At 35.5% G+C, this 13,049-nt stretch overlaps 1 protein-coding gene across 2 annotated transcripts in view; it reads right to left on the bottom strand.

The window, feature by feature from the left end:
• The window catches only part of LOC109033080 (uncharacterized), a 56,693-nt gene that overhangs the window by 19,879 nt on the left and 23,765 nt on the right, over positions 1-13,049 (bottom strand). For both annotated transcript variants that reach the window (XM_072304335.1, XM_072304336.1), the window contains exons 12-20: positions 12,397-12,564; positions 11,334-11,492; positions 10,235-10,402; positions 8,384-8,542; positions 4,174-4,329; positions 2,436-2,594; positions 1,920-2,063; positions 1,037-1,207; positions 55-171 (exon numbers count right to left, since the gene is read on the bottom strand). In XM_072304335.1, coding sequence (XP_072160436.1) covers positions 55-171; positions 1,037-1,207; positions 1,920-2,063; positions 2,436-2,594; positions 4,174-4,329; positions 8,384-8,542; positions 10,235-10,402; positions 11,334-11,492; positions 12,397-12,564 — 1,401 coding nt within the window. The remainder of the gene's footprint in view (positions 1-54; positions 172-1,036; positions 1,208-1,919; positions 2,064-2,435; positions 2,595-4,173; positions 4,330-8,383; positions 8,543-10,234; positions 10,403-11,333; positions 11,493-12,396; positions 12,565-13,049) is intronic.

Genomic DNA, 13,049 nt, shown 5'->3' with positions numbered 1-13,049 from the left:
TTTTTGGAAATTTTACCAGGTTTATGCCTCACATCAGAATAGAAATCAGATTACCTGCTTGTAGGATTCAAGAGCATTTACTCCTTTCAGTTTCTTTTGAGGGATGTTTTCAGCTGCCTTAAGCAAGTCCTCTGTATTTTTGGATAGTGACTTAATGGACCCTACTGAACGCTGAAATTCAGAGATAGGAGAGTATAACATGGGTGAGGCAGAAAACTTGAGTATACGATAAAAATGAAAAATGTGAAGTTGCGTTTTTACGTCCAGAAATCTTCTGTTGTACTTACGAACTAATTTAGTTCAATGTAAGCTTTGTTTCTTGTGAGTCCATTCCATTCTCAAAGTATGCTTTAATTTATGTAAAGCCAATATTGGAGTTCTTTTTACAGAGATTTACCACTTATGCCATTAGGGTGAATTTCTGATTCAGTTCTCTGATTGTTCTGGAAAAATATGAATGCTAGAGAAACGCAAACCAACTTTAAGTGGGAATACTTGCTGTTTTCTGACAATCTACATAATAGTGTTTACAGTTTCTAGGAAAAAAGTTTGGCGAGCTTGTTTAAAAATTCACTCTCAAATGTTACTCTATCTGCCATGGTGTGTCAAGTCATTCAAGGTATTTACAAAACTATGTGGTGTTGATAGACATTATTCCTCTCTTTGAATCAATTAGATGAATAAACCAGAGTTGACCTGACTACCTACGTTAAACGTTGCCTGATTTATTAGACAAGACTATGTGGTGTTGATAGACATTATTCTTCTCTTTGAATCAATTGGACGAATAGACCGAGTTGACCTAACTACGTTCAACGTTGCTTCATTTTCTCTGATGTATCATTATTCAAATAGAAAACTAAGCAACAAAGAAAATTGAAATTGTGTGAGTGTATTCTTTATAATCAAATGTAAACGCACAGAAAGTTTTAAGACATTACCTATAGAGTTAAGTTTTCTGTCAAAAAAATAAAGAGGAGGGAAAATTAGGCTGGGCAAAGGCATTGAAGTTGCGTCAAATCAGAAACGAATATACCTTGTTTTCTTTTTTCTGTAATTCGAGTTTGTTTTCACACATAGCATCAGTTAGTTGCTCCGTTGGATGCAGCCATGGTCGTACCCAAACTTTCGTGGTGCAGATTTTGGAGTCCTCAGTGGAAGTGCCAACTTTAAGCTTTAAATGATACAGTTTTCCAGAAACCACCTCCTTTGGCAAAGGATTTCATGATTATGAATTAAAAGTCAGAAAAATGTTCAAGTTACGTGACTAAAATATACCGAAGAAAAGCCCATTTATAAAATTCAAGCACCAACCCCCTCCCCTCCCAATGTTCCCCTTATCTAAAGATGACATATTATTAATATTAAGATGTATGATTATGATAGAGTAAGTTTTCGTAAATACTTATGCATGATCTTGTGTTAAAAATCTTGTGAGGACAAAATTTCTCACACACACACAGTGTGAGATTATTAGAATGCTTTCTCTCCAAGCCATCTTGAAAGATTTTTTCAGGGAAATCTTCTACCTGTGATCTCCCTTGCATATTCGTTGTTTACATATCATACGTATTCTAAGTTTTGAATCCTTTTTGGTTGTATCCACTACTGGGATTGGTTTCTAATCAAAACTTAGTTAAGCAGAGAAAGGGAGAAATCCAGTTGATCTTTTTTTCAAAATTAATCACTTTATTTCTTAAAAAGTAGCAGAGCTTCTCTTCGTTTCCCAATGAATTATCCTTAATTTTAAAATATTTCATAATTAAACTAACAATTTTCATTCACGGTGCAGTCATTTCTTTTTGTATAACTCAAGTTCATCAAGTTTGAACAAATCATTTTTGTCCTTGGCTTTAGGTCAAAATACAAAAGAACAAAAAACAGCCATGTCCTCACATGAAAAAAATTATTTCACTCACTTGAGAATACGCTTTAACCACCTCAATCAATTTCAGTCGCTCTTCGGAGCCAAAAGAAGGACCCAGGAAGGGAACCGAAAACATGGCGTACTTCAATGCATCGTCATGGTCTGGTTTCAATTCTTTAATACCACCAATGAATCGCTGAAAAATCAAAATTATAATAAATATAAGAAAATTTAGAAAATATAATTTAATTTTCAAGACTTTGATGCAAAAATGAACAAGTAAAACCACTTATTAATAATTATCAAGAATCCTAATTATTCGTGGCAATTGATTTACCAGAGAGTGACAAAGTATTATTTTACAAAGCTTGGCCTACGGTTAATAATTTCTTTAAATTCTGATTTTTTTACCAAAAAGGTCCTTTTCTTCATGGACACTCATGCATACCAGCTCTTCGGCTGATTTAGTATGACACAAACAGAGGTACTATAATTTTCAAGAATTTCCTATTTCTATCTTTTTTGAATAGTAAATTTTCACTGACTGAAAAAAAAACTTTTGACATACCTTGCTCCTTCTAGACGGTTTATCCTCACAGGAAGCGTCAACCTCTTTGATATCATCTATGACGGAATGTTGAACCCAGACTTTCACATCGCAGATTCTGGAATCTGTTTTTGAGTCTGCTATTCGTAGTTTTAGCGTGTATAACCATCCAGCAACCACCTAAAAAGACAAAACGCAACCACTAAAAATAAAATACTAAGACAGCACTGTCAAATGAGTTCATCTTAGTTCTGTCCGCACCATCAGATATTCTAAAAATAACGATAAAGCATTCAACTAAAACATTTAATCCCACTAAATACTTTACCCGGGAAGGAACGAACTGCGTCAAATGGAAGCAGCTTGTGAGCAGCCCTGAATTTACAAAATCCTTCTATTTGATACTATTTTTCAACCTTGTGTGTTGTGGAAAAATAGATTTAACTAGGGGGCTACGCCCCCTGGCCGCTACGCGGCCCAACCCCCTGAAGGCGCTCCGCGCCATCAATGGCCGCCCCTATTTTTACCCTCCTATCGGTGTTAGTTTTATTTTTCCCCTAAAAAATTACGAAATGAGGTATACTTTACTTTTAGAATGAAATAATTTTTGGTTTTGATGAATAAAGAAACAAATTTTTTTTTTTTTTTTTTTGAAGTCTAAAGGACGCGTTTTGGAATGACTACTTGATGAAATATTGCAGTAAAACAACGAACATTGATAATCAGGTAATAATTAAGAATTTCGGGTAACGGGGATCGAACCCACACCATATTTTAAGTGGACGCATTCGACGTCTTTGACGACTCGGCTACCGCTCGTCTTGAGGAAGTCGGGGCGAATCTTGAGTAGATAAGTGTAGAGCTGATGCGCAGGCTACCCAGCTACTGCGCAACCTCCTCGACCACTGCGCATCCTCCCGCGCATAGCGGTAGCAGTCTCGGAGCATTCTGAAAATTCACTCACTTTTATAACGTGATTGTAAAAAAACCTGGGTCCTATTTCCAAAATCTGAATAGAGCGGGCTCATCTAGGGCCAATTACCCGTCGATTACCGCAAAAAACTTGGAAATCGGCCCGGTAGAACGCTCAAACGAACTATGACAAAAAATATAAATTTACATTGTTTAAATGGGAGAATTCGCAACTTTACCACTTAATATAAAAAAACCTAGGCCATATTTTGAAAATCTGAAAAGAGTTGGCTTATCTAGAGACAATTGCCAGTCGATAGCCGCAAAAATCATAAAGATCGGCTTTGTAGAACGCTGGAACTAAGCGTTACCAGTTTCGCAAAATTAGGAGGCTTGAGAGCTTATAGTATAGATAATGAAAAAATATGCCTAGTAATGATATTCTGAGACGGCGGATTGGACTTCATTTTAAAATTAGGAACTACAATTTCAGGGTCATCCGTAACAACACCTATATGCACAGGGAAACTAATGGTACAAACATTGTTTCTAAACTGAGTCGGAAGTTGTGGTTCGTAATTGCAAATTATAGTCCTGTCTCACTTGCGTTGATTCATCCCCAAGTCCAATTTCGGTCAAATTGGTATTTGATACATCACATTCATTAGGTAAAAATCTATGAAAATTTTGAGTGAAATGAACACAATAATACCGAACAGAAATATATGCAAATGAATTAAATCAACAGGAACTATGTGCATAGGATTTGCATGTCTAATAGTTCCTTTTGGAAATGATGATTCTAAAATCCTTCTTTTTTTCTTGAAAAATTAAACAAATAACTAACCTGCCTGTGCGCTTTCAGTATTTCCACCAATCGAACATCATCACCTGACTCCGGTAGTTTTGCGAGGGTTGAAAGAGCAAAACGAGCATAATGCTGCACAGCTTCATCGTTTACGTTCACGGGTGAGACGATACCTGCCCAGTTTTGAGAGGGACGCTGCCATTAATGAAGCAAAATTAAAACAAGAAAGTGGTTATCTCAAAATCCTGATGCAGATTTTCAAAAATGTTGTCCTCCTCCAACATGTCCAAGGTGGAAAACAATGAATAACCATTTTGTGATTTGGTTACAACTGGCGGCAAGACTGACTAGCTCGTCATATATGTATACCAGAGTAAGATGGATGGTATAATCAGCCAAATAATTTTCTTCTGGATATTCACTTGGTAACAGAAGAATTTGTGGGGCGGCAGGACTAAAAGAAGAACCAAGCAAAATGAAGTGAACAGTGTACAGTTTTCACTTTTTCCCCCGGAAAAATAAGATTTCCATTAGGAAAAATTTCCCTTGGGGAATTCTTCTGTTAAATGTATACGTGCTTAGGTTAATTTGAAGATATACCTTCGGCTAGTTTGGATTTAACACAATAGTTTTGCTCATCGACATTCTTTGTAGCAAATGATCTGTGCAATGCCAATTTCTTGATGCAATTTCTTAGCAAGATATTAACATTATTAACGTCTGTTCTTAACGTCAATTTTGAAGTATTGAAGTGTTCCACTCCATTATAAAACCAAAATTAGTGCAAGAATTATGCCTCGATTATGCCTACTGAGATTGACAATGGCAAATCTCACAAAAATTTTCCTACAGCTTGATTGTAACATAATTATTAAAGCCTCTGGTCACAAAAGGGGGCAAACATGGCAATTTAAAAAAAAAGAAATTGGGACATTGGTGATTTTCAATAAAACTTGTTTCAAAATAAACTTTGCAAAAACATTGATAGAAAGACTCGATTTTTAGCTCCGAATAATCTCTTGAAACTTGAAATTTTGAATTCATTTTCCTAAAAATTACGATTTTTTTTTTTACAATGATTCCTTGATTATTTGATGAATTGAGGCAGAGTTCATGTGTCATACTGATACGGTATCAGGCGAAAACACCGGCTGGTAAATAATGTTTTGTATGAACACACTTAAAACCTCATGGAACAGGTGTAGAAAAACGAGGAAAACTTAAAAAAATGTTGTGTTGGATACTTGGAGTAATGGATAAGCGATGAGCGAATAATCAAGGTATTTTTGCACTTGTTTAGCTCATCACAGACTTCAATTTATTAAAAGAAAAGAACATTTTGAATGACTCACTGACTGTAGAACATGATACAATTTACAAGGTATCTACTGATATGGTCTCATTCAAAATCCTTGCTTTTTCATTCGTTTTCCTGATCATATGTGAATTTTGAACTCCAGTAACGACATATTTAGGCAAAATATTAAAAAATTTGGATTTGGAAAAAGGAATCTGGGAATTCTAGAGTGGTAAACTGAAATATTCAGAATCCAACCAAGATTACGCAGAGACATACAAGGATTAATTGCATGTAAAAATTGGATACTTCCATGGCTCTTTTTCTTGAAGTATTTATAAAAATCTTGAATTTCTGTACGTTCAAATTTTTCTACATTTCCCTACGAACCTTTCAAAATCTAGGCTTTTTCGGTGTTTCAAAACTTTTTCTGTGACGAAAACAACCTGATTTATGAGTGGAGCTTTTCCAGAGGATTGCCGTTCTTTGAACGAGTGAAATAATTGAATTTACAGACATGAAAGCTGTTGGTATCAGTCTGAAGAATTGATGTAAAAGTTTTCATAGCAATTCATTGCGTTTTCTATGCGGATTATAATACTATTTCATGCAGTTGAATCCACTACACTTCAGTCCTATCGTCCCAGTCGATTAAATTGCTACACATATTACTGCTTACTTGTTCTTCTCGGATTTTTAAGCTTCAGCTTTTGAGTTTAAAGTATGTTAAAAGGCAGTATTTCGAGAAAGTAATTATGAAAAAACGTAAAGTCCGTCAGTGTCCTCACATTTGAAAAACGTGAAAAAAAAGAGGAAATGGATGATGAAAACTACTTTTTGCGATGGAGTTTTTGCAAAGATCAGGGAAGAAAAATAGTAGTGATGGAGACTTTCTCCTTGTGCCAATCTAGATGTTTGAACAGTCATACACATGGACTGTAACTACAACTAATTAATAAGGGTGGGGGGGGGTGTCTAAACTGGCACAAGATTACTGCATGAAACAGCTCTAAACTGACGATATTAAGGATGATTTCACGGTAACAGGAATTTTGAGCCATCAAAATTAAAAAATCTATGTAATTGGAAAGAAAACTTCAATCTATGTTCATTCAATGTGTAGAGAGCTTCCTTTTTGTATTATAAAACGCTGTTCGTTTCTTGATCAAGAATTGAAAATATTAGTTTTGAAAAAAAAAATCGGAAGATAAAATTTAAATAAATGATCTTAGAGCCTGTGTAGAGTAAAAAAAGTTTTTATTTAAAAAAATATGTTTAAAATAAATATGTTATAAATGCTTTTTACGAAATTTGTACAATGAGTTTTTTTTTTAATTATCTAAAAGGTAATATATCTTGAAGGAGTGTGTAATAAACTTCAAATTCAATTTGTCATGTTCAAACATGCATAATGAGCAATGTTTAACAAAAATATTTTAAGCTTTTTATCTTATTTAGAAAAAATGAGAACAAAAAATTTATCACGAAATGCAAAATAGTATTCTAATAACAATAAAAGAGAATTCACTTATCTATGGAAAAATTCTTGAAATTGAAGATTTCAATTACCTGGCAATACTTTTTTTGATAAAATACATCACAAATGTGTCCTTTCATAAGGTACTTACAAAATATTTAAAGTTAAACATAATTTTAACTCCAAAATAAGGCAAAATCAAATAAGAGACTAAACGAGTATTTTGAGAGGATGTGCCACAAAAAGACCACGATCTTTTTTTTTCTGAATAATTTATTCTCAGAAACTGTTAAAGTTGAATAGAAAATGGCACTACGTTCTAATTTTACTGCAGTCTTAATTTTTTTATCTTCTACTTTTTTAAATATTCTATATACCTACCTGGGTACTCATTGATCTCTAGGCTCCAGTCTACCTGCCACAAGAGGCGATAAGATGGCTAGGGATATCTGAGGAGGAGATAACAGGCTATTACACTTTGTTCAGTTGAAAAATATGATGGTTCTGTGACCAAAAGTTCATGTAAAAATTGATCGAAGGATAAAAAAAAAATATTATAATAAACAGTATTTTGGAGATATTTCCTGTAGTAACTATTCTTTTCTATTCTGGAAATTATAATCCAAGTCTTTTCAACTTCAAACATTTCTTGGACTTAAGAATTTTCTACGCTTGGAGGGAGCAATGTTTTCTTTTAAACTTAGATTCTCAAAAATTATCGCCTAATATTGTATAATCAGGGATGAAGAGAAAAGTTGCATTTGAAAGGAGCACAACTTTCAAAGAAATGTTTTTCATTCAGCAGCATGAATGCAAGTCACAAGAAGCTAGATTATTCTGAGTCCAACAACAATTGAGGAATTCAAACTTATACTTGGAGCACTAGAATGTTAACTTCCCAGTCACTTTTTTAAAGAACACTGTGAGAGCATCACTAACATCGTTTGCTTTAAAAACAACTACATATACAGCGAGTCGAATGATTATTAAATAGGCGGCAATTCTCTCTTACGATGTTACCGGAGCTAAAGTCTGAACACAGCTCAGGAATAATAAAAATTGAAAACCATACACTTGACGAATGCACCAATCTTAGATTCATTGCAATGCTACTATTAAAAACGGGTTTTTTGCATTAAACATGTGGTGCAGAATTGCCATTTTGTTCTTTTTTGCACAATACCTTCCTGCATTCATTCAGCTTACAGCTCAGAAAGGTGTTGATAGTATTAAGCGATTAAAATGTTGCAAAAAATGATTAAAACAAAAAATATTGAAAACATTTTTCAGCTACCTCAGAGAAGTTAACTGGTTTCACAACATCCCGAAATATATTTCTTCTAAGTTATCTCGGAATTAAAATGACGTTGTCGAGGTTATAGAGACCAATACTGTGTGGCATCAACATTTTTCCTGTTACCATGGAATCACCCTTAGAAAGGACGATATTTTGATTAATTCTCCGTTACACCTACCTTTCTCCTAGTTAATGGTTTAACTTCACAACGCGCATCAGTCACGGATGGTTCATCAGAAATCCAGGGCTGCTCTAGGACTTTCACCTTGCAGGTTTTAATCACACCTTCTTTGTTAGAAACCGATAACTTCAAATGATAAAGGACACCTGAATCCTCCTACAAGCAATGATAAAAAGCTCATTGAAACTTTGGTGAAACTTACTTTTTTTCTTTTATGCATAAGTAAAGATTTACAAAACAGAGGTACCTAATAAAAAGAGGAAAAATTTGTAAAAATACTCCAGAAATCTGTAAAAATTGATGGTACAGTGAAACCTCAATAACTCGGTTTCCATCGGGACCGAGGAAACTTACCGAGTTAAGCGGGTTACCGACTTACGCGAACTGCCACTTTTCCTGCCGCGCTTTTTCAAATTTCGCGCCCTAAATTGGACAAACACAAACGTGCGTGTAGAGTGACTTATAGGAGTGTTTTGGAGAGCCATTTGTTCGAAGAAAATGGTACTAAATAGTAAAATTTCTTGAGATGCACTTGAAATTGCGTGTTGAAAGTGTCAGGGCATCATGAAGTCATCGGATTATTCGTTTGTTGGGGTGCCGTGCGGTGATGCGCCCGGGCGCTACGGCGGGTCGTTGCACTGAAAATGCAACGTAACAATACTCGCTAAAATCCTCGAAAAACCCTGCGGAAGATTCCTGGGGGGGAGCGGAGAACGGCAATGCAAGATGGTAGGGGGGGAGGGGCTGGTGCCGACTGGACCTGTCAACTCATCGATGCGTGAAATCGCTTAATTATGCATGCGTGTTTTCACACGCGCGATAAGATAAACACGCGGTATCAGATAACCAATTCTCCCCTGTCCTCATCTTTTGTGTTGTTATCGAGTGCTTTTGATTCCTTATCTCTCGCACTGCGCTGCGCTCTCTCGGAGATTCGCTCACCCTTCGTGGCGTAACTTGACCCGACCCGCACGTAAACACTACCTACGCTTGATCACGGGTGACGGTCGTAGAAAAATAGGTCGAGATGGAAAAATTTCACCGAGTTAAGCGGTTTCAGAATCTGACCAATCCGAGCTATCCAGACTTATTTAGCATTGTGTTATATGGGTGATAAATGGGACCGGGCGATTCTACCGACTAAAGCGGGTTACCGGCTTATCCAGGAACCGAGTTATTGAGGTTTCACTGTAGTCCAGAGAAGAAGTATAGTGATGGCTAAATATGAAAAATGCATTATTTAATTGCAGCGCTAAAACATTTCAAATTTTGTTTTATTTTCTTGAAAACAAAAAACTAATCATTCCTTGCAATTTTGTATGATTTTTTTTTAGAGTAAAAAAGAAAGAAAAAATATATGTGAATCTGCCACGTTTAGAGCTCAACATTGTTGAATTATAATACGAATTTTTGCCTTTTATGAACACAAAATTGGACTTAATGGATTACAGCGTACTCTCTCAGTTGTTAGTAAGTGTTTCATGTCAAAAACTCAAATTCAGATTTTTGGACCTGGATTATCATGGTATAAATCGCTGTCCTAAAAAGCTTCTCTACACTATTAGGTCTCTTTTTCTTTGAGCAGTTGCATAAATATACTACCACATGCTAAGGAAGAACATCGTATGAGCCTTCAGTATGTAGGAATATTTTTCCTTCAGTTTTTCGGAGAGTTTTCTCCACAATCAGATCTGAATCGTCTGAGATTTCAAGGGACAATAATCGGATCTCTTCTCAAAAATGAACATTTCATTGGAGGGAATTTGGCAACTCTCGCATGTTCATTCAGCGTTTTTTCTTAGCACAGTAGCATAGAGGCTGTCATTTCTATTAAATTTAAAAGCATACCTGTTTGTAGGCTTCAATCACATCAATCAACTGAAGCTCCTCATTTGTTTTAGATGTTCTTTCCAAATATGAAACAGAAAATTTGGCAAGTGTTTGAACTTTGGCTTCACTACTATCTAAAGATGTCAAGATGTTTGGCAATTCAGGGGTTTGATTGTTCGATAGTTGCTGTAATATACAAAAAAAATTGAGAATGCATGAGAAAAGAAAAGTAAGTTGATGGAACTGAACGGAAACGAATCCATCCGATGTTAATTTAGATCTTTGAAACAAGGATTTTCAGTATGCTACATGTAGGAAATGTAGGAAAAAACCTTACGTTTATATTAAAAGGCTGAAATTTCAACTATCGTCCGTTGTTTACTACAGCTGGATCTTAGGCAATTTTATATTTTAACCATTGGATAAGTTTTCACTGTTGTATTCTAATTTAAGTACTTTAAAAAGTTTTCTGGAAACTTCAATTTTTATGCATCGGAAAGTAATAGTTAGCAAGACAACTGTTGGCCAAAATATATCATTTATTATTTTGTCAAACAAAGGTCTTAAACTTGAAATAAAGATCTGCCTTATTTTCACCACTGAACAAGATAAAATCTATTGTGCCAGGAGCATTTATTTGGAGGATTAGGAAACAATAGCCAGAGATGATACAAAGTTCTAAGATTCTGATTCTTTTGTGATGGTTCGGCGTTGTCCATATGGCGATTTTTCCTAAGATCCTTGAACTTTCAGTCAAAATTCTATTATTTTTCCACGATATATACTATACTTTTCGCGTTCTGGAAGGGTAGGGGGAAGAGAACTTTAGGAAAATTGCCACAAATTGCTCAATTTTACATTTGAGGCAAAATGAATTTCAAATATTTTTTACATTCTTGATGAAAGCAAGCTCAGAGGTAAAATTGATGATACCAATGGAATTGACCAGTAATTGTCTATGTTCAATATAAAGACACTAATTTATGCTCTTAGTGATGTGAAGCAGAAAAAAACCAATCCAAATTGAAAAAAATGGCATACGCACCAAAAGTTTTGCAGAGACAGAACATTAGGTAGAGGGAAAGGGAAGGGTTTATCAAGACTAAACAACCCTTACCTCTCCGCTATGCAATGGTTTATCTTGACAGTAGGCATCGGTTACTTTCGGTTCCTTGGAAATCCATGGCTGTTCAAGAACTTTCACTTTGCAGGTTTTTGATTCACCTTTCGAATTAGACACTTCTAATGTTATGTGATACAGAAGGCCAGCAACAACCTGAAATTATATTTTTGAGTAATATTAATACCTGTTAAGCTTCAATTTATTGCATTGATGAAAAAACAAAACAAAAAATTGACTCATAACTGTGGATTAGTTGGAAATTTTTGATGCCTAAATTCGCCATCTACAAGACGCCATTGTGTAAAGGTCACACCCTGATTTCCAGTTGCCTAGAATTGAACAGGGTGTCCCTGGATTAAGTACGAATATTGAAGGAGTCGATTCCTTGGGTCAATAAAAGACATTTTAGGGGTATAACTTTTTTTCCAAAAACGCTTTCCCTTGAGAGCTGCCCCCCCACCCTTTTAGCGCCCACCCGCGCTCCATTCAGTCCCTTTTATCTCGAAAACGATGAGTCATATCGAAAAAACGCATTTCCTCAATATTTTTCAACACTGAGTCTAGTGATGCCGTCAAAAATCAATTTTTGTTGCTGGAAACATTAATTTTGGCTACTTATAGGTTCAATACCCCCCCCCCCTCAAAGTGCGTTTTCCCCCTTTTGGAGGTCAAAAATGAAAAAAAGCGCTAAAGATTACCGCCACTTACCAATTTTTATTAGTATTGGTTGATAAACATTGTCACAATGTTAGAAAGACGATTTTTTCTCTCCAACTTTGGTGGGCCGTGGTCCTCGGGGAAAGTATTTTGGGAAAAAAAGTTATACCACAAAAACATCTTTTTTTGGACCCAAAGAATCGACTCCTTCAATATTCGTACTTCGTCCTAGGACACCCTGTATAATGTATCGTGAATTATTTTGCCACAGGTGCAAAATCTCAAGTATGAAGTTCTCGGTGCTAGGGTTCTTCTCTCTGAGAACAGCCTGATAAGAATAAAAATTCAGAGGAAAAGATTAAGGCCAGTTAAGAATGAGTAAGTTCAGAAGGGAGCTTACCTGTTTGTAGGCCTCCGTAACTTCATTGAGTTGCAGAGAGTCGCTGGTGCCTGTCAATCTTTCCACAGATGAGAGTGAGAATTTCGCTAGTATTTGAATTGTGGGATCACTTGTATCTACAGGTATCAAGCCACCTAAGATTGGTCGCTTCCTAATGCCAATTGATCGCTGAGAATTTTGAAATATGTAAATTAGAGGAGAAGAAAGAAATATTTGACGAAGGTAGTATAATTGATGAAAATATCGAAGATCATCCTCTTAGCTGTGAGTAAAGATCAGGTACAAAAACAAAGATATTTGTCCTCCAACTCATGCCGCAAAGCTAGAAAAACGCCAGATGAATACTTGAATGTTGCCAAATTTCCTCTGGGAAAATATTCATTTCTGGGGCAAGTTTTGAATATTCTTCCTTGAAATTTTGAGACTCTTTTGATAAAATTTCGAGTAAAATTCTCTGAAAAATCGGAAGAAAAATATTTACAAAATTTCTTGCAAATTCGTGATTTGCCAGAGGAAATTTGGCAACATTTGAAGGCTCATACAGAGTTCTCTCTTAGTTCTGTAACATGAGTAATAGATGAAAATACTGAAGGCAGTGCTGGAACTATAAAGGACCTCTTGCATTTCTTATGCAGACTGGCTTTTTGGAAAGT

The sequence above is a fragment of the Bemisia tabaci genome, chromosome 9, assembly GCF_918797505.1.
Source record: "Bemisia tabaci chromosome 9, PGI_BMITA_v3".
Classification (NCBI taxonomy): domain Eukaryota; kingdom Metazoa; phylum Arthropoda; class Insecta; order Hemiptera; family Aleyrodidae; genus Bemisia; species Bemisia tabaci.
The sequence above is the reverse complement of the archived record's forward strand: the minus strand, read 5'-3'. Positions and strand labels throughout refer to the sequence as shown.